The sequence below is a fragment of the Rhinopithecus bieti genome, unplaced genomic scaffold, assembly GCF_001698545.2.
Source record: "Rhinopithecus bieti isolate Rb0 unplaced genomic scaffold, ASM169854v2 scaffold_20891, whole genome shotgun sequence".
Lineage (NCBI taxonomy): Eukaryota > Metazoa > Chordata > Mammalia > Primates > Cercopithecidae > Rhinopithecus > Rhinopithecus bieti.
The window spans coordinates 71,534-96,736 of record NW_016810137.1 but is presented as its reverse complement, the minus strand read 5'-3'; the positions used below and the strand labels follow the sequence as shown (position 1 = coordinate 96,736).

Here is a 25,203-nt window from a genome sequence, read left to right as displayed (position 1 = left end):
AGGGACTGCTTAGTGGTTCACAGTATCACCTATGTTATACAAGGGCCATGTGATTTTAGCTAAGCTCCTCCCTGTTTCTGGGCCTCCATGTCATCATCTGTGTGGTGGGGAATTGCCTGGATGAACAGTGAAGCTCTGTCCAGCTTTGGGTCTGCAGGTTGGAACTAGCAGAGGAGCATCAGGCTCCTCCAGTGGATGCTATTGCTCTGTTGGGATCAGAGCTTGGACCCCAGCTTCTAGTTGCCTGAAGCCCTGGACAAGAGCTGTGGAATGAAGGGCTTCCTAACACTCAGAGGATTGCTTAGCATTGGTCTCAGGCTGATGTGACGTATGTGTTCTTGCTTGGTGACCTAAGCTGACCCGATACCAGCTTTCTGAGACCTCTTTGGGATTTCTCTCCTCCCCTACCTCCCTGGTGTCCACGTTGCCTTGGCCCTGCTGTTCATGTCTGAAAGGTAGACTACCCAGTCTAGCAACTTCCTTGCTGCCTCACTAAGGCCTACACTCAGCGCATGTTCTAGGTCCCAGCAGCAGTCCTTGTAGTGCCAAACCTCAGGCTGCACTCTAGGTCTGCTTATGAGTCCTGCAGTTGAGCTGGGAGTCTGGCTCCCAACTCAGTGCCAATCCCCAGATACAGGAGTATCAGGTCACTACCTGTCTGTTGGGAATCTGCCCTTTTCTCTGCCAGAAGGGAACTACATCACAGCTGAATTCAGAGTCTTTCTTAACTTCTTAGTCTCTTTTTATTATTTTTATTATTATACTTTAAGTTCTAGGGTACCATGCAGGTTTGTTACATATGTATACATGTGCCATGTTGGTGTGCTGCACCCATTATTAAAACTCGTCATTTACATTAGGTAAATGACAAGTTAATGGGTGCAGTTGGGTGAGCGTGCCTTTCTCAGTTGCATGATATAGGAGACAGCTATCAGGCTCAGCTACAGGGGAAGGGGGTGCTCTCACATAGGTGCTGTGTCTCAAACTTGGTTGTACATTGTTTTCACCTGGGGAATTTTTTACACATGTGAAGTGCCTGGTTCAGAGAGTGGTGGTGTACAGATGAAAATGTGTCCCACACCTCTCAAGGACCAGAAGTGTTTGCACTTGTGACAGATGGACTAAATGTCCTCCACTTTCAGAGCTGCTCTCCTAGGCTCCTAAGTTCTCAGGAGCACCTCTGGTGTCTGTGACTTCCTCATTCTGGAGGCAGAAGCCCCACATCTCATGGGGGGTAATCATGTGGACTTGGGGCCCTGTCTCTATATTTCTCAGAATCAGTGTTTTTGTATGTGAAACACAAGAGTAGGGCAGTCGTTTGAATAATAATTAACCAAATAAAATGGAAAAAAACATGATATCTAAATAATATTTTATGTACAATGTGATTTAAATATGTATTTATAACTAAATTAATATTAAATATTGTTAAGTAGATGTTTGGTTATATGCAGCTCTAAGAGTTGATATATTCCAATTGTCTAAAGTAAAACTTTACTTTGATATCTTCATTGAAAGATGGAGAATCTCTTTAGAAAAAATAAAAAGTCAAGATTGACACAGCTTGATGGGGTTAGGGACCTTCTGAGGGAAGAGAAGAATTTCTGGACAAAGGTGTTATGACACAAAGAGAGTGCATGTCCTTTGGGTCCACTCTGGGGCCCGCAGCCTCCCTGAGACAGTGCCTGCACCACTGTGATGATTCTCCATCTCTGCTCTTTGCTGCACAGCCCCTCTTAGAGGGCTAATCTCTTAAATCCAGGCTTCCTTTCAACTACAAACTTGTTCCCTGACTTTCTGACAAGGATGATAGCCAGGGTGCTATTTGGCTCTCTGTTCCTTCCCATCTTGCCCAGGATAATATTTCTTTTTCTTCAATTTCTTTTTTAATTTTAATTTTAATATTTTTTTTTTTTTTTTTTTTTTTTGAGGCAGAGTCTCACTCTGTCACCCAGGCTGGAGTGCAGCGGCGCAATCACGGCTCACTGCAAGCTCCACCTCCTAGCTTCAAGCAATTCTCCTGCCTTGGCCTCCTGAGGCTGGGATTACAGGGTGCTCCCCACCACGCCTGGCTAATTTTTGTGTTTTTAGTAGAGACTGGGTTTTGCTATATTGGCCAAGCTGGTCTCAAACTCCTGACCTCAGATGATCCTTCTGTCCTGGCATCCCAAAGTGTTGGGATTACAGGCGTGAGCCACCAGGCCTGGCTTCCAGGAGAAAAAAACGCCTGGCTGCTGTAGGCAGAGTAAATGGGTTGGATAATTTGTACTTCCCTGCATTCCTATTCCCCTCATCTTAATGGTGTAGAAAGTAAGATAATTGCTTGAACCCGGATTGCAGAGGTTGCAGTGAGCCGAGATTGTGCCACTGCAGTCCACTCTGGGTGACAGAGCGAGACTCCATCTCAAAAAAAAAAAAAGAAATGCAGTCCTCATTTACCATCATCGACTAGATTCTTAGAAACTATGATTTTAAGCAAAACGATGTACAGCAGGTCCTTAAGTAAACATCCTTTTGTTATAACATTGATGAAAAAAAAAGTTTCATTTTATGTCATTGTGCTTAAAGTTGACGTTTCCAAGAACCTATCAGTGATGTTAAGTGAGGACTTACTCTACAATTCAATCTGCTAAAAACCAGGTAATATCCTTTAATACAAACTGTGGTTTATTTTTGTATACAGACATATGAACAGGTATTTGAAAGGCAATGTGATATTTGTTGTGCTTGAAGGATGTTCAGGGTGCTGTGGGAACCCAGAAGAGGGACTAATTAACTAATCCTGGGGGAAATTAACCCTGCTTCTCAAAGGTGGAACATTTGAACAGGTATGAAAAAATGAATGGGAGTTTATCTGAAAAGGAGAAGGTCAAGAAAGAGTATTTCAGGAAGAGGAATCAGCATTTTTCACAGACACAGAGTCAGGCAAAAGTTTGGTGTATTCAAGAGATAGCAGAGATATTGGGCATGGCAAAAACACAGGGTGTGTGGCAGGCAAAGCTAAAGATGAGATTAGAGAGAGGTAAGGTCAATTTGCAAAGGGCATTGAATGCCAAGCTGAGGACTTTGGCTTTAAGGCCAAGGGAGCAGAGGATGTGTAATGAGGCCTTCTTTGACCTATTAAGTTCTTTCTCTTTTTTCATTCTGCTCATGAGGCCATGTTACAGTGACTGATGTTTGGGCATCTGGTACCAGGGAAGTCTTGTGGATGTTGTTTTCAACGATTAGAGCAGCATTTCTGTCCTGGGCGTAGATGAGGAGGCCTCCCTAGGTTGAACCAAGTGGAAGGGAGGGACAGTAGCCTTATTCCCCTGGATGATGTCACCTGTGGAGAGCATCCTTCTCCGCCTCTGGCCAACCTGACAGGCGGGAGAATATGCAGGACATTCCAGATGCAGTCCTGTCATTAACACTCATGGCTCTGCAAAGACTCAGAAAGCTTTTCTTTCTTCCTTTTTTTTTTTTTTGGTGGGGTGAGGGAGTATTAAACTATTATTTTTCATGATTTTGTGGATTTTGATTTTCCCGGGATGTATCAGTTAGCTTTTACTGCATAACAAGTCACCTCTACACTTGGTGGTTAAAACAACTAAACTTTATTTAATTTATGATTCTACAGTTTGGCTGTTTGGGCTGGGATTCTCTGGGTAATTCTTCTGGTTTGGCCTGGGCTTTGATAATTATGACTGTGTTCACTCTTGCGTCTGTGTTCAGCTAGTGTGTTAGTTGGGGCTAGCTGGTCTATGATGGCCTCAGGTAGGATGCCTGAGACAACTGAGATCTCTCTCTGCATGCTCTCTCATCTTCCAGCAATCTCAATGCCAGGTAAGATTTTTCACATGGCAGTCTTAGAGTTCTAAGAACAAGAGCAGAATTATATAAGGCCACTGAGGCCTAGGCTTGGAGAACTTGTCTTTGCTGCGTTCTGTTGGCTAAAGAAAGTCACGAGGTGAGCTTAGATTCAAAGGGCGAAGGGTCCTACCTCTTTTAAAAATTAAAAACTCATCACTGACTTGAAGCTTGTGGAGAGTCTTACCTTTTGATGGTAGGATTGCAAGGGTATGGATGCAGGGAGGGGAAGAATTTGTGGCCATTTATTGAATCTACCAGTCAAACTAACTTTCATCACCAGAGAGAGTTGATAATTGAGTTTATTGCATTACTGTGAATAGGATATGAGGAATCTTTTGAATCCAAAGTCAACATTCATGGAGGACCATGTGATTTCTGAAGTTTTATCTAATTTAATCTGCACAGCAACTCTTGTTTTCCCTATTTTACATATGAAGAAAGTGGGGCACAGAGCAATTAAGTGAGATTGTTTTGCCCAAGGTCATTGGCTGGTAAGCCTGGTATTTGGGCTTACATTTGTCTGACTATAAGTCTGGAGCAACTGCCATTATATCCATCTTCCGTATTTTGAAGAGATGAGACAGAGGAGATTGTAGCGGGACTGCTGCATTCACTGCCATAGCCCACCCCTTTCCAGATCACCCTCATCCCTGGACGCAGGTACCTTGCCCTACTCCAGAGGCTCATTGTCTTGTTCCCAGTAGGTTGACTGCTCTTGGGGTGGGCCGGCAGAATCACTGTGGTCTCCAGGGTGGGAGTCTTTTGCTACTTTTATAGTCCAGAAGCCCACTACGCTGAAGAATGTGTTAGAGACTGATATATTTCTCTGTGGAGAGATTGTAGGTCAAGCTGTTCATAGGTAAAATATACATATATATGTTGCATCCAACATGGACTATGGGGAGAGAGCCCTCCAAAAGACCTCTGAGCCTCAGAGGCAGACTGACTGGTATATGCTGTCCTAAGAGAAAAATACCTCCTAGATGAGCAGGCAGAGAGGGCTTGCCTTTCTCTGACTAAAGCCTTGGAAGCTGTAGCTTTGAGATCTTCCAGATCATCCTGCTATGTGGTAACTGTAATGACCTGGAGCTGTGCCTCTAACTAAACTGACTCCCTGGATCTTGGCTAGTGATGGGAGCTGTGCTCTCAGGGATGTGGAATGAGGAATGGGAGCAGCAAGAAGGCACCTGATTGTCAGAACCAAAGCAGGGTTGGGCCTGTAGTAGCATGGCTTATGGGGTGGGGAGGAAGGTAGGACCAGGTAGAGACAAGAATGTGAGGAGACCAGTTGGTCTGTAGGGAAGGCCCCAATGGGATGGTGATGTTCAGGGTATCCACATAGTAAATGCAGGCCATGGCATCAAATGTAGTTCATTTTGGCAGACATGGGTATTGCCACGTATCTTGGCGTTGTGTATTAGAAAGCCCCATGTCCAGGCCTTAGGTATAATCAGCCATGTTGCTCTGACTCTGCTATCTTTCTTTCTTGCACAGAGCTCATCTCCTGTCCTGGGTGTGAACAAGTGTATCTTACCAGGGATGTAACTGAACATTTTTTTCTGCAGTGTGTTCCTACTGAGCAACCCAAGATGGCCAGGGTAAGTCAGGGCAAGGAAAGAAGCAGCTGATCTTTTTCTGAAATCTGTGAGGCCCCTGTCCATAAGTTTGTCTATCTATCTGTCACTCGATATGATTTGTTACTTCTCTTTCAGTTTTACTAATCATCCATCCATCCATCTAGAAGAAAATAAAAATGCATGAGTTGGGGAAAACAATGAGGGGGTTTTCTATTAAGTGAAAATTACTGACTTTTTTTAGTATCAATCCCTTTAGCAGAAGGTGAGTGTAAGTTAAGGTATATTAAGAGTTGCTTACTGTGTATATAATTATTTTTTTTCTCTCTTACAGCTCTTACTGAAGAACACCAGTACTGGGCTTTTGTTTTATTTTTTTTATTATCCTGAGTTGAAATTCATATACCAGCCTAGATTAAATGGGTTTATTAATCTTGCCTGTATTTACCAACTATCACCTTTTTCCTGAATTTCTTAAATTTTTTATCACTTACTGGCTGGCAGCCCTTCTGTTCCTCTTTCCACTAGGGTATCCTTGTCATCTAAATTAGTAAATTGCTAATTTACTAATTTACTTACTTGTTCCTGTGACTGATTTGTGTTGAATGTCTCACATGTGCCAGGCCCTGTGCTGGATATTAGGGAGATAGACCCATATACTCTACCTTCAAGGAATTTATAGTTTAATTAGTAAAACTTTCAGAATTCACATAAGTTTGGTGGCCTCTGTGATTCAGGCACAGATAGGCCAACTTTTCCAAATCTCCCCTTCTCTTGATGTTTTATATCAGCCCTGGCAAGATATTTGCTTACCAAATGAATGAACATTTGGACTGGGAGAGGCCTAGATACCCTCAGATCAGGCAGAACCCAGGTGTGGGAGCACAACTCTGAACGCCGGTCTGTACTTGCCCTTTCTTGGCTGCATTTGACCATCTTGCTGTGTAATCTCATATGTGGGCCTTCTCCTCTCTGAAGCACTCCTCTCTGAATTTCCTGCTTTTGCCAGTGCTTTCCCTCTAACATTTTCCTCCCTTGTCTGCCTGGTGAACCTACTTGTCACTCAGTATCCAGCTCTAATGTTTCCTTTTTGTAAAACTTTTCCTAGCCACTCCTAGACTGAGTTCCTGGAAGCCTTCCTTTGCTTCTTTTGCATATGTTGCATCCTTTTTATTACAGCATTACTCAGTTAATGCGTACCATCCTGTGTGCTATGGATAGCGTGAAGTCAGATCCTTGGCTTATGTATCTGGGTATCCTTAGCTTCAGGACAGGACTCGTGTGAACAGCCCCTGAGACAGCTGCTGCTGCTGCTCCTCCTCCTTCCCTCCCTCCTTCCTTCCCTCCTTCCTTCCCTCCTTTCCTTCCTCCTCTTCCTTCTCCTCCTTCCCCTCCTCCTCCTCTCCTCCTCCTCCTCCTGCTCCTTCTCCTTCTTCCTTCTCCTTCTCCTCCTTCCTTCTCCTCCTTTTATGAGACAGGGTCTTCCTCTGTTGCCCAGGCTGGAGTGTAGTGGTATGATCTTGGCTCACTGCAGTCTTGACCTCCTGAGCTCAAGCGATCTTCCCACCTCAGTCTCCCTAGTAGCTGGGACTCCAGGCATGTGCCACCACTCCTGGCTAATTTTTGTACTTTTTGTAGAGATGGTGTCTCACTATGTTGCCCAAGCTGGTCTGAAACTCCTGGGCTCAAGCAATCCTCCTGCCTTGGCCTCCCAAAGTATTGGGGTTACAGGTGTGAGCCACCATGCCTGACATAGCCACTGTTCTTTTGGTCACAAAGGATGCTTCCTTTCACAAGCCCTGGCATGTTACTCCCAGACAGCTCTGCAAAATAGACTACACTCCAAAATAGTGGAGGAATAGGCCTGCAGGACCCCTGTCTTTAGAGTATTTGCCACTTGTGGAGGCAGACCCAAATGAGGATCATGTCAGTAACTCCAGAACTCTCTGCTTCCAGAACTGCTCCGAGTGCAAGGAGAAGAGGGCAGCACATATCCTCTGCACCTACTGCAATCGCTGGCTATGCAGCTCTTGCACAGAGGAACACCGACACAGCCCTGTCTCTGGGGGCCCGTTCTTTCCTCGGGCCCAGAAGGGATCTCCAGGTACCAATTCTACCTCTCCCCGCCCACTCCCGTGCCCTAAAGCAGGGCTGAACCCTAAGATCCCTAGGGAATAGCTCTTCGATCTTGTTTCCTTGCTGGGGGAGAAGGTAGGGACAGTCTCAGAACCTTTCCCAAAGGAAGTCTCCTTCAGAGTCAAAGGGGTGACTCACTCCTGTCCCTCCCTGTGGGGGGTGGGGGTGGATGAGTGTGGATGAAATGGTACAGGGAGGAAGGTGTTGGATTATTGTGGAAGCTAGCTGAGCTCCCTGCCTTTCACCTCTAGAGCAATCATGCCACCCTTCTAATTTATTTACTTGATTAACTTAGTCTGGATCAGAGCTTATTCGTTTGTCTATCCGGCACCATCTGTTTTATTTTATTTTTATTTTTATTTTTTTTGAGATGGAGTCTCATTCTGTCACCCAGGCTGGGGTGCAGTGGCATGATCTCGGCTCACTGCAACCTCCACCTCTTGGGTTCAAGCGATTCTCCTGCTTCAGCCTCCCGAGTAGCTGGGATTACAGGCATGCGCCACCACGCCCAGCTAATGTTTGTATTTTTAGTAGAGATGGGGTTTTGCCATGTTGGCCAGCCTGGTCTTGAACCCCTGACCTCAGGTGATCTGCCCACCTTGGCCTCCCAAAGTGCTGGGATTACAGGCGTGAGCCACTGCGCCCGGCCACCATCTGTTTTAAATGACACTCTTCTTGAAAGTCTTTTCTCAAGGCCCTTGAATTGTGAAAGGGGTTCTACATCTGTCAAATCCACAGGAACCAGAGTTCATGATCCATGAGATCCAGCCTGGAGTCTGGCAAGGCTGGGTAGCTGGTTTCAGCTCTGTTAAAAACAGAATCCTGATTAATGAACTGGTTGAGGTTAATTGTGAAGGATTCATTATTTTGCAGGAGATCTATGTGGAGTAGTAGCAAGTGCCTTCCTCAGCCTGTAGCAGGTAGTGGGATGCTCAGGCTTGATGGTGTGCTATTTCTGGACAACTGGGCAAATCCAGCCAAGCTAAGCCCAAAATCCTCCTTGTGCCCCTGGAGAGTCATCTCCTGTTTGTACCACTTCCCCCAAGCTCTGTGTTTCTGCAGTGTCCTCTGAAGGCTGAGGGCTGTGCAGCAAATCTTAACTGAGAGGTCTGTCTAACTGAGCAAGAGAAGCTCACTTTCTCTGTCTTCTCTGGCAGGAGTGAGTGGTGGTCCCGGAGACTTCACCTTGTATTGTCCTCTACACACACAGGAAGTACTCAAGCTATTCTGCGAGACATGTGATATGCTCACTTGCCATAGCTGCCTAATGGTGGAACACAAAGAACACAGGTAGGGCTGACAGACTGCCTGAAATGGGCTGGGGAGGGCTCTGGATTTCTTACTTGTGAGAGCTCTGGGACTCCCCATGCATCAAAATCTTCTCCCTGCCCAAGCAAACCTACAGCCCCTGGGCTGAAGTTTTTCCCTGCTCCTGTTGTGGTACTTCCCTGGAAAAGGCCTAATGGGCTAAGAGCCTGTGGTGCCTTAGACTTTCACTAGAAGTCATCACAGCTTCCATGGGTCTGGCTGAGACAATCCCCTGTGGAGATTCCCGCTTGGTTGGCATGCTCAAAGTAGGACTCAGCCCTTCTCAGCTTTTTCTGTGTCTCATCCCCCAGGTGCAGACATGTTGAAGAAGTTTTGCAAAACCAGAGGATGCTTCTGGAAAGTGTGACTACACAGGTGGCACATAAGAAATCCAGTCTACAGACATCTGCAAAGCAAATTGAGGACAGGTAGCACAGGCTAGTGCCTTGCCGGTGCTGGAAATGCTGTGTTCCTGCACACCCGGGATTCCGACACCAGGCCGTCAGATGTAGTGCCTGTGAAGAAGAACTGTGGTTAAGCAGATGTGGGCATATGTCCTAGAAGGCATATGTCTTGGCCTTAGAGGTCTCAGGGCCAAGGAGGGATCATTAAGTCATCACTTGGTAACTGAGACCAAGCTAGGTCAGGATGATCAGAGTGAGTCTGGGTCAGAGCATACACCTTATGAACTAGCCAGAAGTCGGTGCTTGAGAACAAGGGTACCAAGCAGACAGTAGGGACGAGAGTGCTGCTTTTTATGAGGGTGGAACAAACCAGGGGCAATCTGAGCTTTATCACCCCTTTCCCTGTGTGTTCTCTATAAATCTACAAATCACATGAAATCATTGGTATTTTACATAGGAAGAGGAAGTGGTAGGTGCTGAGAGCACCTCATGTGGCAGGCACTGCGTTGGGTATCATGTATGCATTATTTTATTCAGTTCTTGCCATTCTTTCAGTCAGGGATTATCTCCATTTTACTGATGAGGAGACTGAGGTTCATAGAGGTTAGGTAACTTATCTGAGATCACACAACTAGCCAGTGACTGTGCTGGGTTTAGACGCTGGGGCTGTGGTGACTTCAAAGCCCATGCTTTTTAAATTTTTAAAAATAGCTTTACTGAGATATAATGTACATCTCATAAAATTATTCTTTTTAAATGTATAATTCAGTGGCCTTTAGTATATTCACAGAATTGTGCAACTGTACATAATTACTGTCTACTTTTAAAACATTTTATCACCCCAAAAGAAGCCACATTAATATAAACATTATTATATGTTTATAATAAACATTATATGTTTATTTATTATATAATTATATAATGTTTATTATTGTTTATTATATAATATATTATTATGCCAACAGTGTAAACATTATTAGTCACTCTCCATTCCCCCAACACCTCCCAGCCCTCAGAAACCACTAGTCTGCTTTCTGCCTATTTTTGCCTCATGGCGACATTTATTGGAGCATCCTCCTTTTAAAGACAACAAATTACAATAAATCATTCCCATACTTTCTCTTTTGGTCCTACCTCTAGTGCTGTGTCAACTGGGGGCTACTGGGTTGACCTGGGTATAGACTTGAGGTTTACCTAGAGAAAACCAAGCTGAACTTTGATCAAGTGGGGCTCTGGTGTACAAAAGGTGCGGTGGTGGAGGAAGGCTCTTTTTTTTTTTGTATTTGGTGTCTGCTAGGCCCTGATCTCAGTAGGCAGCCTCCAAGTTGCTTCTTATGTTTGCTGTCTCTTGGTCTTCATATAGTCCATGAGGAAAGCTTACCATGGTTTGTCCCATTGTGTTTACAGGATTTTTGAAGTGAAGCATCAGCATAGGAAGGTGGAAAACCAGATCAAAATGGCCAAGATGGTTCTGATGAATGAGCTGAACAAACAGGCCAATGGGCTAATAGAGGAATTAGAGGTATGTATAGACAGATGGATCAGATGGATGGGTTCAGAAACCATCCACAGATCAAGCTAGTCCCAGGACCGAGGGAAGCCTAGGCTGTAATTCAGATATGCAGCTTCCATAGCTCTCTCCTGCTCCCTGCATTTTAAAATGTCAGCCTAATTTTGGGAGGGTGGCTCATGAAGGGCTAGAAAATCAGTTCAAGCTGATCTTTGATGCTCTGTCTCTTAAACAGCTTCCATCCTTAATTACACAGGGTTATAATCTTGGAAGAGAAAGTCATGAAACAAACTACCTTCTTTGCCAATCTATGTCCAAGAGATATAGACATTTATTCATTTCCTCTTTCATTTATTATCCATTCCATATTTGCACTATAAAATCTCCCACCATCTCCCCCTCCCCTTTTCCATCGGCCAGCATCCCATGGCAACACTCTGCCCTGCTGTCCTCTCAGAAGGGTAGTCTCATCTGATTCCATCAGTGACATACACAGGCCACCAGACTTCCCAAGCAGGTGGATTACAGTCCAATAACTGTCTTCTTTCTGTACCCAGGGGATTACTAATGAGAGAAAGCGGAAGCTGGAACAGCAGTTACAGAGCATCATGGTTCTCAACCGTCAGTTTGAGCATGTGCAGAATTTCATCAACTGGGCTGTCTGCAGCAAAACCAGTGTCCCTTTTCTTTTCAGCAAAGAGCTGGTAAGAGGAATCTCCCAACTCCTCAGCCTGTTCTTGAAGCTTATCAGAGCATCCCGTTTGTCACAGGGGCAATGAGGTGGTCCTTGGAAGTGCTTTTCTTTTAGGATGGAAGGAGGAATAAAATAGCAGCTCCATCCATCCTTCAAATTCAATCACTGCTTTTGGGTTAGTAAGTAAACACCATCTTTCACCAAATCCCATAGTGCAGAGAGGACGCAGGTGCTGAAATGGTCCTGCCCTCCCAGTGGTAGCTCAGTTGGGAAAGTCTATAGCTTTTTTTCATAGGTCACTGGTTCAGACATTACCCTGGACATGAGTAGTGTGCTAGGCATCTCATAGAAAGTTACTGGGGTTTACATGGGGGTCTGAGAGAAAAGTATTTGGAGATAAGTTTGAAGTATTAGGCTTGAGAGGACGGCAGCACCCAGGAGAGGGAGCAAGAATTTTGAGAGAAGTTGATGGAGTTTATATTTGCATACTCTGAGTCTAAGGTGCCTATAGTGCATCCAAAACCAACTCCAAGCCACCTACCATTAAAAAGCTGTTCTAATATATGGGTGTGGAAGTCAGAAGAAAAGTTGGTTTTGGAGAAGGAAATGTAGGAGTCACCAGGAAATCAGTGGTATCACCTTGCAAGAGTGTGTGGAGCAAGAAGAGAGAAAGTTGGGAACCCAGGGAATACCATCGTTTTCAGCATAGACAGAGGAAGATGATGAGTGGAGGAGAGTGAGACGCACTGGTCAGAAGTTGGAAGCAAAACATAGTGTGGTACACAGAAACGAACAGTTTCCAATTTTAAGTGACCCGTTTGGCAATGCTGCATGGGTGAAAGAAGATGAATAGTGAAGAGCAGCCTCGAGATCTGGGAATCAGGCTATCTTCTGAAAGAAGCTCCAGCAAAGTAGAAGGGTCAAAAGCTAGAATGAGGAGACTGAGGATGGATGGTGAGGAAGTAGAGACAGAAATGAAACGAAGAAAAATAAAAACATAGCCTGAGAAAACAGCAGAGTTGGGGGAAACTTTTTTTAAGCTTGGAAAACATTTGCACACATGTATGTAGGAGAAGAGGTTGAAGATAGAGAGGAGGGGTGTGTGGTGGGGTAAGTACACTGAGAAAGCAGGAGGAAGGATATAGAGTGAACTGGTTGACCTTAAACACAAGGACAGTCCCTTCTGAGATGGGAGGACAGGAAGGGGACAATGCTGTAGTTAAGTTTGAGGATAGAAGGGATACAAGTTAGGGGTAATTTATCCTTTATGGTGTCTTTTTTTTCTCTGTGAAATAGGAGGTGATAATAAGAGGGTTAAAACATTGGTAAGTAGCACCAAAGTGAAGATTTTAAATGGTCATTGAGTGCAGTGGAAGAGAAAGATGACAAGAAGTGACAAGAGAAAGGGCTGATGGGTGCTGCTGAAATTAATAATCACTGAAGTGGCCCCAGGTAACATGGCTTTGGTATGACTGGATTACCTAAGAGTAGGAGTTGGCGATGGGGAGGGAATTAGGACAGTAGTGATATCATTACTGTAAATGACAGGAAGCTGGGGAGTCCTGTGGACTGAAAGAGCAGGGCTTGGAGAGGTTGAAGAACATACTCTGAAAGAGCATGAACTTGTTATGACCAGGGTGGGTCGTTGGAGTTTAAAGGTCTCATAGGTAGAACGGTTGTAAATGATTTATAGGGTCTAGACATGGTGACTAAACTGAAAACAAGGTGGTTGCCATGCAAGAGATCAACGAAATAAGAGGCTAAGATGTTAGTTGGGACATTAGTTAACTAGAGGATGGCAGGGTAAGTTGGACACTTGCCAAAGCCCTGGATAAATAGGAGAGTTAGTGATGAGAAATAGATGAAAGTGATAGGAGAGGAAGAGGGCTATTGTGTAGGACAGAAGGGTGTTTTACCTGCAAATGGAAGTACAGCAATGGGGAGCTCAGAAAATGCCTGCCCCCACTAGGCTGTTAAATTGAGGTGATGGTAGAATGAATGGAGCACCAGTCAATGATGTCATGAGTGAGAATGACAAATCACTTGAGGCCTGAAAAGATAAGAATGTAGGGGTTCCAGGCCGGGTGCAGTGGCTCACACCTGTAATTCCAGCATTTTGGGAGGCTGAGGCGGGCCGATCGCGAGGTCAGGAGATTGAGACGATCCTGGCTAACACGGTGAAACCCTGTCTCTACTAAACAAAATATAAAAAATTAGCTGGGTGTGGTGGCGAGCACCTGTAGTCCCAGCGACTCAGGAGGCTGAGGCTGGAAAATGGAGTGAACCTGGGAGGCGAAGCTTGCAGTGAGCTGAGATCGTGCCACTGCACTCCAGCCTGGGCAACAGAGTGAGACTCGGTCTCAATTAAAAAAAAAAAAAAAAAAAGACTGTAGGTTCCAGAAGTCTTGATAAGAGGAAAGGGATCAGCTGGGAGGATGGGCAGGTGCTAAGGTGCAAGAGAATGAGAATATGGAGGATGACCAGAGATTAAAAGGCCATGACTTTGAGCCTTTCAGGTTGTCCAAAGAGTAAGGGAAGGGGAGTTGTCATTTAGGTGCAAGATGCCCAAATAAATGACCTTTGGTGCTGTTGTCAGATTGTGTTTCAGATGCAGCGATTGCTGGAGTCAAGTTGTAACACAGATCCTGGCTCCCCTTGGAGTATCAGATTCACCTGGGAGCCTAACTTCTGGACTAAGCAGCTAGCTTCTCTTGGTGAGCTTGGACCCACCCACCCAGGCCTACCCACCCTTTGGGCTTTGACCTAATTACTTACCTTACTGGGTAGGTCAGCATATGCCCAAGAAAAAGCACTCCCTGGGACTGCCAGTGGTCTTGGAATCATTCAGCAAACTTTTTTTTTTTTTTTTTTTTTTTTTTTTTTTTTTTTTTTTTTTTTTTTCTGAGGGGAAGAGGAGAGAATGAGGAATTTAAATAACAGTGGCAATATAGGACTTTGTATCGGGACCAGTTGAAATCTGAGTTTACCATTCTGTGTAAATGTCCTGTTACCTTGGTTTTATTGCTGAGAAGGAGACAAGACAGTCACCCTGCTCTCTAGAATGCTGTATGGCAGTACAGATGAATGTGTGTCTCTGTGGTCACACAAAGGTCTACTACATGTGTGGGCACAAGCAGGGTTATCTCAGCAACAGTGAAACTGTGTGTGCATGTTTGTGTTACACAGACATATCATTTTGAGTTGAGATGTAAGCAGATAATTCATGGCCTTGTGCATTTTTTCTCCCTGCTGCAAACATTTGCTGGCATTCAGTCTTTAGGCAGAATGTAGACAGCCTGAAGTTGTGCCTGTGTTGACAGCCTAACGAGTTTGTTAAACTGATGGCCAGCTGCTTCATTTGAGGCTGTTAATCTTATTGAAAATTTGTTGAACTTCGCAAAGTGACAAATGATATGTAGGTTTATTTCTTTTCTTCCCTCTTTCCTTTGATTTAACTCAGCAGATCTTTGATAGACACCTACTCTTGTTTAGGCCCCATGCTGAGTACCAAAGAACCAATGGTGAATAAAATACATTTTCCTTAAGGAGCTCAGACTTCCTCTAAGTAAGCCTCATCAAAATAATGAGATGAAGGAGTCGTTAGACTGAGTTAGCCATAGATCTACTTGTGCACAAGGGACCTAGAGACCTCAGGGGGCAGTGCTGGTACCTGGCACTGACCTGGTGTATTAGTCCATTCTCGTATTACTGTGAAGAAATACCTGAGACTGGGTACTTTATAAAGAAAAGAGGTTTAATTGGCTCATGATTCTGCAGGATGTACAGGAAGTATGATCCTGGAATCTGCTCAGCTTCTGGGGAGGCCTCAGGAAACTTACAGTCATGGCAGAAGGTGAAGAGGCCCATCACATGGACAGAGCAGCAAGAAACAGAGCTGGGGGGAGGTGTTACACACTTTTAAACAATCAGATCTCACGAGAACTCTATCACAAGAACAGCACCAAAGGGATGGTGCTAAACCATTCATGAGGGATCTGCCCCCATGATCCAGTCATCTCTTACCAGTCACCACTTCCAACACTGGGGATTACAATTCAACACAAGATTTGGGTGGGGACACAGCTCCAAACCGTATTACCTGGTATTAGAGCTTCCCCACTCTCTTCCATCCTGCTTGCTCAACACACAGTTCCCCACGCCTGTATCTGGGAACTTGTTCATTGGTCCCAGGCATGACTTTCTACCCTTTGCTACTTTCTAGCATACTTCCTCCCCACCCCAAAGTTGATTCTTTTTGTCAGAGTCTGATTGGGCTGTTCTGTTGAAAAAAAAAAAATGAGTGAGTGCTACTTGAGAGAGCCTATGGTTTCCCTAGTGGGACAGAAACAGAGTCAGGGCTGAGCATCCGGTAAAAGCTGAGCTAATTTCTCAAATATCCTAGACCCCCAAAGCAGGTCCATACAGGTGCTATTACTGGCAGCATTCTAGACTGAGTCTAGGATATCAAGGGTTGAATTTCCTAGTCTCTGTGCCTGGTACAGGATTGTTGAATGAGGTTCTTTTGTCCCAGGAGCAGGAAGTAGCAAGGTGGGAGCAACTTGAAAACTTGAAAAACTCTCTATTCTGCATTTTCAGGCTGCATAACTACTGAAGGTGGACAAGTGTCCCGGGCAGATTCTCCTGCTTATGGAGGCTTACAGGGGCCATCACCCTTTTATCAAAGCCACCAGTCTCCAGTGGCTCAGCAAGAGGCTCTTAGCCACCCCTCCCACAAGTTCCAGTCTCCAGCAGTGTGCTCCTCATCTGTGTGCTGCTCCCACTGCTCCCCAGTCTCGCCTTCCCTCAAAGGCCATGTCCCCCCACCCAGCATGCACCCAGCCCACAACTTTAGGCAGCCCTCTGAGATGGTGTCCCAGCAGCTGGGGTCTCTGCAGTGCTCTGCCCTGCTGCCCAGGGAGAAAGAGCTGGCCTGCAGCCCTCATCCACCAAAGCTGCTGCAGCCCTGGCTGGAAACCCAGCCCCCTGTGGAGCAGGAGAGCACATCCCAGCGGCTGGGGCAGCAGCTGACTTCCCAGCCCGTGTGCATTGTCCCCCCACAGGATGTTCAGCAAGGAACCCATGCCCAGCCCACCTTACAGACACCCCCTATCCAAGTCCAGTTTGGCCACCACCAGAAGCTGAAGCTCAGTCACTTTCAGCAGCAGCCACAGCAGCAGTTACCACCTCCACCACCTCCCCTCCCTGCTCCCCTACAGCAGCCACACCCACCTCTACCTCCATCCCAGCATCTGGCTTCTAGTCAGCACGAGAGCCCTCCTGGGCCTGCCTGTTCTCAGAATGTGGACATAATGCATCACAAGTTTGAGCTGGAGGAAATGCAGAAGGACTTGGAGCTTCTTCTCCAGGCTCAACAGCCCAGCCTGCAACTGAGTCAGACCAAATCTCCTCAGCATCTTCAGCAAACCATTGTGGGGCAGATCAACTACATCGTGAGGCAGCCAGCACCTGTTCAGTCCCAGAGCCAGGAGGAGACCCTGCAGGTAAGCATCAGGGTGGCTTGGCATGCATATTCTGCCCATCCTAGGATCACTCACAGAACACAGCCTCCCCACATTTTAGCTTGTGGTCCCCTCTCTACAATGAAGATGGGAAAATATTTATGTGGCTGCCACAACCCAGAGTTGGCTACCTTGGGATATGAATCAATGGAATTTGTTGGGTGAGTGGTCTGCAGGGATGTTCTGCAGAGGTAGATGAGCAGCTGAGACACAGAGATCTCTTGAAGATGAGCTCTTGGAGGCCTTTCTGTCCACCCACCCACTAGCTTACTGAAACAAAGCAGCACAGGAATACAGTTTCTGCACTTTAGGGCTGCCTTGAGCTCAGCCCTCACATTTCAAGACTACCCTGGACTCAACCTCCCACCTCAGAAAAGCTCCAGAGAGTGTAGTACCCAGTCCCAACTTAGATCTAGGCTCAGTACTCTCCAGAGTAGCTTGGCTTAGCCCTGTCTTCCTGGATGACAGTAGGGACCCTGCCCACCGATGGTACCTTCTGAGCTGCGCTGAACTCCTACCAGTGCCAGAGCAGAAGAGAGGCTGTCTCTTATCTTGTCATCTGCCTAGCTCCTTTGCTGGACCTTATGAATCCCAGACAGGGGGAAGGGCAGAGCTTAAGGAGCAGAGTGAGGGTCCATGTTAGATGCTGGCAGGCAGCACTTTTATAATATTGCACAGATATAGACTTAAACTTTTTTACTTCTACTAAGCTGGGTATGTTTTATATGCACCATATCATTTATCCTATTGACAATGTTGTTTGGTAGGCGTTACCATCTGTGCTTTATAGGTATGTAAGTGGGAGTTAGAGAAGCCTAGCAGTTTGTCTACATATCATACAATGTCGAGAGGTAGAGCTAAGACTTGGATTCTGGTCTGCTGACATTTCTGTAATGCCACAGAAGTCTTCTTCTTTCCATAGGAGAATATTGGATGCTGCTCCTCTTTTTTCTCAGCTAAAAGACAGTTGAAGAGGTGCAGTCTGGACCCCTGGGATCTTTGCCGCATTTCACATCTTCATTCTTAGCTCTTGATTTTCTCTTTTTCCCCCAGAACCTCCTGTTCTATCCTCTTCTCTCTACCCTTCTCTCACTTTTTCTATAGTGGTGTCCCCTTTAAATCTGTAATCACATTTATATCTTCAAAGCAGCTTTATAGATTTTTACTTTATTATAGAATCTAAGGCCTCACATTTATGCTTCAGTACTGACAACTTCAGATCACGCTTCAATGTCTTCCCCTGAGGCCCAGTTCTTTTGAGGAGATATAGAATAATCCGTGTGATGGCAGAGAAGGGTCTAGGGTTCGTAGAGGGCCACAAGTTAAAATGTAAGTCAAAACTAGGTTATGATTGCTAAAGTGAATATCACAAAATTAGCTCAGAATTCTTGGTTTGGGTTCCATCCTAAGACTTTCACATTAGCATATAGTCTTTGGAAGAGTTGGGATAAGAGTATTTTTCTTTTTGGAAAACATTTAAGCAGTACACAATGTGTAGGTGGTGACGATGGGCAGGGCAGGGTGAGCACTAGCCTTTGCTGCCACTGCTGCTGCTGCTGCTGCTGCTACACTCTCTGCAGTCAAACCCACCCAAGTTCTTATTTTCTTCTCCAGGCTACAGATGAGCCCCCAGCATCTGAGGGCTCAAAGCCGGCTCTCCCTCTTGACAAGAATACTGCTGCTGCCTTGCCCCAGACGTCTGGGGAAGAAACCCCTCTTGGTGTCCCTCCAGTGGACAGCACCATCCAGCATTCCTCTCCAAATGTGGTGAGAAAGGTACTAAAGGAGCCTGTTTTCCCTGACCACATGGGACCCACTGCCAGCCAAGACCCCAGGCACTTGGAGGAGGAGGATAGGGTGGGGGGAGGAGCATCCCTGTTCCATCCCTGGACGCTACACAGCCCTGATTCATGCCTTCTGCCCTAGTGAGTCAGCAATGTAGATCTTTCTCCTCCCCATTTCCACTCCCCCACTCACACTTAAAATGGGGCCTCCTGGGCTTCATGCAGAGTGGAAGGGGGAAGGGAAAGAAAGCCAATTTATTGAACATGTCCTCTGTCCTCTGTGCTTAGAACCATGTGTGCTGCTTCACCAGCATTATCTCACCTCGCCTCCAACAGTTGTGGAAGTGAGCATCCCCATTGTATAACTAAAGAAACTGAAGTCCAGGGCCGTACAGCTAGTAGAAGAGACAGCTGAGGTTTATTTAAAATGAGATCAGTTAGAATCCAAAGCTTGAACTTTTCTCTCTACAATGAAGATGGGGAAAATATTTTATGTGGCTGCCACAACCCAGAGTTGGCTACCTTAGGATATGAATCAATGGAATTTGTTGGGTGAGTGGTCTGCAGGGATGTTCTGCAGAGGTAGATGAGCAGCTGAGACACAGAGATCTTCAAGAGATCTTGGAGGCCTTTCTGTCCACCCACCTACTAGCTTACTGAAAGTGTTTGCTTACCCTGGACATAACCCAGAACCCCACAAATCCTCAACTATCTATTCTCACCTCTGCCCCTTCACCCCCAACCCCTGTCATACCTCTAGCAGGAGCCTCAGTGCTGTGCCGTGTCCTCCACCCATTCCTCCTAGTGTCCCTTGGCCCTGTTTCACTTAGCCTATTGCCTTCTCTGGCCTGGTGCCCTCAACTCTCCAGTGCCTCCACCCAGCCCTGGACTTGAAGCTCTGTCAGGTGTTCTGAACTCTCCCAGCCTGTACCCTTGGCCCTGTAGCATCCCTCTGGCCCTGCAGCCCAGCTATGCTGGCTGCTCAATGTACCTACCCCTCACCAACTTTCCCTAGCTGTACCATCACAGTGCATGTCTTAGATCAGTCAGTCTCAGTGACACTTGAGGACAGTTTAGAAAAAAGAAGGGATGGCAAAAATGAAATGTCAACTTGGAAATTGCTGGTGACTCTTGAGGCTTTTTGTCTGTGCCTGTCCTACCCTGTTGAAAATGGCTTAGCGTAGAGGCTCTTGAGGTACTGTATATTGGCCCTTTGTGGCTCTTAGATGTTTAACTTCTTGTATTTGGGCCAGCCACCTAACCATTCATCCATTTATTTAATCATTTAATGCACACACACACACACACACACATACACACACATTAATCTCCAAGTATGTGTCCCATATTCTACTAGGTGCCAGGCATACATTGGTGAATCAGATAGTCAGTTCCATGCTGGAGAGTACAGTCTGGTGGAAGAGACAGTTAAGCAACAATAATAAATTGTGGTAAACTGCTATAATAGTCATTGGGGTACACCCCAATGGAGTACCTAGCTCTGGGAGAGGGGGCTGTTGACAGACGACTTCTTAGAGGACATTATTTTAAGTTGAAATTTCAAAGAGGAGAAGTTGGGCTAGTGAAGGGTAGAGGGGTAGAACAAATAGTCGAAAGGAATGGCAACTAGGAAGCTTCAGAAGTGAGAGAAAGCCTGGGGCAGTTAGGGGGGCTTCAGATAATTTGTAATTTGGTTGATACGATCATGAGACACACTGGGAAATGGGATGGATTGAGACCAGAGGGGCTGTAAGGCCTTGTAAATTATGCTTTGGGGTTGGGATTCAGTCTTGGGGGATGTGAGGAGTAAGTGAAGGACTTCCAGAAAGGAAGGATATGGTTTGAATTAAGTTTGAAAGATCACTTTAGCTGTGGTAAGGGAGACCAGAATAGTACAGAGGAGAAACAGGAGGCTGAGTGAAATCAATAGCAATAGGAATGAAGAGGAAGCAAAGATTTCAAGAGATATCAGATCACAGGAGTTTTAGCCTCAGTGTCTGATTGATGATAGGTAAGGCAGAGAAAACCCTTTGGCTTAACACCCAGGTATTTTCCCATGCTCCCATCCCAGTGGATCTGTCTTGACCCACTGGAATGGGAGCATGGGAAAAAGAGCATATTTAGGGGAAGAAGTTAAGTTTTGAATTATTGATATTCTTTTGTGGAAGACACATTACAAGATGACCTGAAGGCAGCTAGCTCTAGATGTCAGTAGTTCAGAAGCAAGCACGAGAATTGCTGTAACTGCCCGAAGAGTTCTTCTTGCCTGCTGCACAAATGAAGACCATGGCATTGCAGTAGAGAAAAAATTTAGTTAATGTGAGGCTGGGATTTTTCAAAGGCAGTTTGGGGAAGGGGTGGGAGTAGCTAGAAATGGGTGCTTGCTGCTGATTGGTTGGGATGGAAATGAAATCATGGGTTAAAGCTGTTCACTTGAGCTGAGTTGCTTCTGGATGGGGCCATAGGAGTGGGATTGATGGATCTAGGTGAAGCCATGGATGTCAGACATGCAGAAAACTTGAAAAGATATCTCAAAAAGCCAATCTACAATAGGCCCAGGAATGATTAGGGGAAAGGCAAGAGGTGGGGGTGGGTAGGTTAGATCAGATCTTTTCACTGTCATAATTTGCTCATTGATATAATTTTTGCATAGGTGGTTTCCTTGCCAGTGCTCAGTTGTAGTGGAAGCCATGCAGAAAATGCTGCTTCTCATTTGCTGAGGTTCAGTTCTGTTCCTATACACAGAACAGAGGAAAGGAGCTGAGCCATATACATGCATGGTGTCAGTGCTGCCTGTGTGAGTGGCCCACAGGGTTCCCTGAGCAGCAAGGGGTGCTGCCCTCTTGTGTGGCTGCACGTTGGCAGTGGGGTTAGCAAAGGTCCTAGAAACCTCAACTTCTCATTTGAGCTTCTCCTGCCCCTTTTTTTTTTTTTTTTTTTTGAGACGGAGTCCTGCCTCTGCCCGCCAGGCTGGAGTTGCAGTGGGGCAGGATCTCAGCTCATGCAAGCTCACGCCTCGCCGGGTTCACGCATTCTCCTGTACTCAGCTCCGAGTAGCTGGGGAAACAGGCTGCCCCGCCTCGTCGCCTGTTTTTTATTTTTAGTAGAGACGGGGTTTCACCGTATTAGCAGGATGGTCTCGATTCCTGACTCGGGATCACGCCCGTCTCGGTCCAAAAGTGACGGTTAAAGGCTTGAGCCACCGCGCCCGGCCTCTCCTGCCCCTTATTAAAAGGGGCTCCTGTAGAGGTTTGGAGGGACAGATGGCCTGGCATTCTTCACATGTTTCATAGACTTTTCATGGCTTGAACTCCCAGAAAAAGGACCCTCACATTTGTCATCCTGGCTTAGAGGAACCTTTGGATCAGCAGAGAGAGATCAACCCTGACAGTGAGAGCCACTGGTTGTCTACAAAACTACTGCAATAAGGAAAAGGATTTTCTTTTTTGAGGAAATTTGTTGTCTTGGAGCTGGGGTTGGGCAGGGTGGAGGGTGTGAAGCTCAAGGATAGCAAACAACATTCTGAGCCTTTTACCATTGAGTGATAATATTTTGTATAGTATCGTTCTAATTTTTTCATAGGTTTTTACATGGATTATTTCATTTTATCTTTTTATCCTAGCAATACTATGAGGAAGCCACTTTCTTATTCCCCTTTGAAAGATGTGGAAACTGAGACACAGAGAGGTTAAGTGACCCACCTAAGAGTTATACAGCCAACCCATTGGGCAATGTTAGGACCAGACCACAGGTCCTTGACAGCTCTGTGTTCAATGACTAGGTTAAATTGCTTCTCTTTCTGCACTGCAGTGTGGCATCTTACCTGCTGAATTTTCCTATCTTTACAATCCTTGAAGTAGCCTGAGGCTTTGCTGGGGAGAGGTGTTAGGACCAGCCTAGTTTGATATTGGTTGTTTTATCTGGTAAAGGTGTATTGTCCTCCAGCCCACTCCCAGCCTGTGCTGGCCTGTGAGTGGCAGGAAAGTCAAAAGAATCTATCTGAAGGTCACGGACCAGAAGAACCTGTGGCACCATGCACCTTCCTGTGAGTTCCACACTGACTGTATATCACCAAAAGAGGACTTTTGGTGAAGCAGAACATCTGTGTACAAGTACCTTGGAGTTGGTGCTTCGTGAGCCAATGGTGGAAACAGGTTGCTGCTGAAAATGAGGTGTGAAAGTTCTGAAATGGGTTTTCTAGTGGCTTGAGCTCTGCAACCCCTTTTGAATGAATTTTGGTATTTGTCTGGCACCAGCTGTTGCCTAAGCTTCCTAATCTTGGTTCAGTCACTCTGAAAGAAAAACCATGGCTACAACCCTACCACAGCAACCCTTACATCTCAGGTGAAGCTGGGAGACATTCTGATGCCTTCATTTTATGCTTCTGAACCAGTCAACTGCTGAAAAATACACACAATCCTTTCTTCAAGGGAGTTGGCTGGGTGCGGTGGCTCATGCCTATAATCCCAGCACTTTGGGAGGCTGAGACAGGCAGATTGTTTGAGCTCAACAGCTTGAGACCAGCCTGGACAACATGGTGAAACCCCATTTCTACAAAAAAAAAACACAAGAAAATTAGCCAGGCGTGGTGGTGCATCCCTGTGGTCCCAGCTACTCAGGAGGTTAAGGCATGAGAATTTCTTGAGCCTGGGAGGCAGCAGTTGTAGTGAGCCGAGATAGCGCCACTGCATTCCAACTTGGGCAACAGAGCGAGATTGTCTCAAAAAATGAAAAGCTCTCATGGAGTCAAAGCTGCAGGCATCACAGAAAGCCCTATCTGAGTCCCAGTTCACCTGTAAGAGGGACCTTTCTTCTGCTGCTCGTACCATAGCCCCGGATCTTCAAGAGAGGACTTCGAGGCCACCAGCATGCTATTCATGGCTTAGGAGCCTGAGATGTATTTCCAGTAAATGATACAGAAGCAGTAGGCATTCCTGTGATGCAGATTATTAAGAGTGATACAGAGGAGTAAAGGATAATGATCAGGCAGATAGTATTTATACCATTATCAAAGCATTTTGATGCCCAATCTCTTAATTTGAGTCTTATAAAAACTCAGTGAGATTTACATTAACCCGTGTAGGAAGAAATTAAAACCTAGAGCTGGACAATGGCTTGCTTAAACTCATTAAGCCCTGGTAACTGTGAGTAAATACTAGGCATCCTGCCTCCATAGTCTCCAAAGCTACTGCTATGGATCAGATTGTGAGTCCTTAACCTCAGGGACAATCTTTTCCTCATAGCCTAGCCAGGACAGCAGCATTTGCTCAGAATGTTCCTGGGACCTGGTGAAGCTTTCTTAGGGCACAGCCTGCGTCCTGGTCAGCATCTGCAGAATTGTATGCTCTTTCTACTCAGGAGTCAGACCAAACACTCCCCAAGTCTGGCTCCTGAACTTAGCACACTCTAAGAAGCTTGTCTCCTTAGTTCTGTCCTGATTTCATTCACCATCCAAACCTAAGATTTTTGTCTAGGTCTCCTGGCCCATGAGAAAACAGGTCCTTGCTCCCATCTGTTTAATAAGACAGAATACTGTATAAAGTGTTTTATAAGTACTCCCATTCAAAATGATTTTTTTTTTTTTTGAGATAGAGTTTCACTCTTGTTGCCCAGGCTGGAGTGCAATGGTGTGATCTCGGCTCACCACAACCTCTGCCTCCCAGATTCAAGTGATTCTCCTGCCTCAGCCTCCTGGGTAGCTGGGATTATAGGCATGTGCCACCATGCCTGGCTAATTTTATATTCAAAATAATGTTTTTAAGTCAGTTTCCTACACTGGCCTGGGCAAAATACCTTTGACCAAATTCTCCTGAGTCTCCAAGGCTTGGGGTTTGAGGGTTCTACTCATCTGCCTTTCACTTCAGACTTACTAGAATCCGCTTACTCCTTTCCTCTTTCTTCTACCTCAGATTCTGGGATCCTCTTTGCTTTTTCTGTCCTCCCTGGATTATCAGGGCATTGGGTACTTTTCACTTCTCTCTTCACCACCCATGAACCTTTTCTCATTTGACTTCACTGAGTTATCATATATCTGCATGGTTACATCCATAGTGACAGCCTTAATAAGTACAAGAGCTTTCTGTTGAGGTGGAGGAACACTCATTGTCAACAAGGGCAACAACTTTGCCATTAAAAATCAACATGTGGAGGGGCGGAGCAAGATGGCCGAATAGGAACAGCTCCAGTCTCCAACTCCCAGCGCGAGCGACACAGAAGACCGGTGATTTCTGCATTTTCAACTGAGGTACTGGGGTCATCTCACTAGGGAGTGCCGGACAATCGGTGCTGGTCAGCTGCTGCAGCCTGACCAGCGAGAGCTGAAGCAGGGCGAGGCATCGCCTCACCTGGAAGTGCAAGGGGGAAGGGGATCCGTTTTCCTAGCCAGGGGAACTGAGAGACACAACACCTGGAAAATTGGGTAA

The 25,203-nt window shown here is 45.8% G+C and overlaps 1 protein-coding gene across 10 annotated transcripts in view; it reads left to right on the top strand.

The window, feature by feature from the left end:
* The window catches only part of TRIM66 (tripartite motif containing 66), a 64,049-nt gene that overhangs the window by 17,463 nt on the left and 21,383 nt on the right, over positions 1-25,203 (top strand). For 9 of the 10 annotated variants that reach the window (XM_017891391.1, XM_017891393.1, XM_017891396.1 and 6 more), the window contains 9 exons: positions 5,347-5,450; positions 7,383-7,530; positions 8,720-8,852; positions 9,182-9,298; positions 10,682-10,796; positions 11,342-11,488; positions 14,075-14,192; positions 16,075-16,979; positions 18,612-18,773. In XM_017891391.1, coding sequence (XP_017746880.1) covers positions 5,442-5,450; positions 7,383-7,530; positions 8,720-8,852; positions 9,182-9,298; positions 10,682-10,796; positions 11,342-11,488; positions 14,075-14,192; positions 16,075-16,979; positions 18,612-18,773 — 1,854 coding nt within the window. In that variant the 5' untranslated portion in view covers positions 5,347-5,441. Of the gene's footprint in view, positions 1-5,346; positions 5,451-7,382; positions 7,531-8,719; positions 8,853-9,181; positions 9,299-10,681; positions 10,797-11,341; positions 11,489-12,895; positions 12,931-14,074; positions 14,193-16,074; positions 16,980-18,611; positions 18,774-25,203 lie in introns of those variants that run through there. The other variant, XM_017891397.1, reaches the window with a different exon arrangement.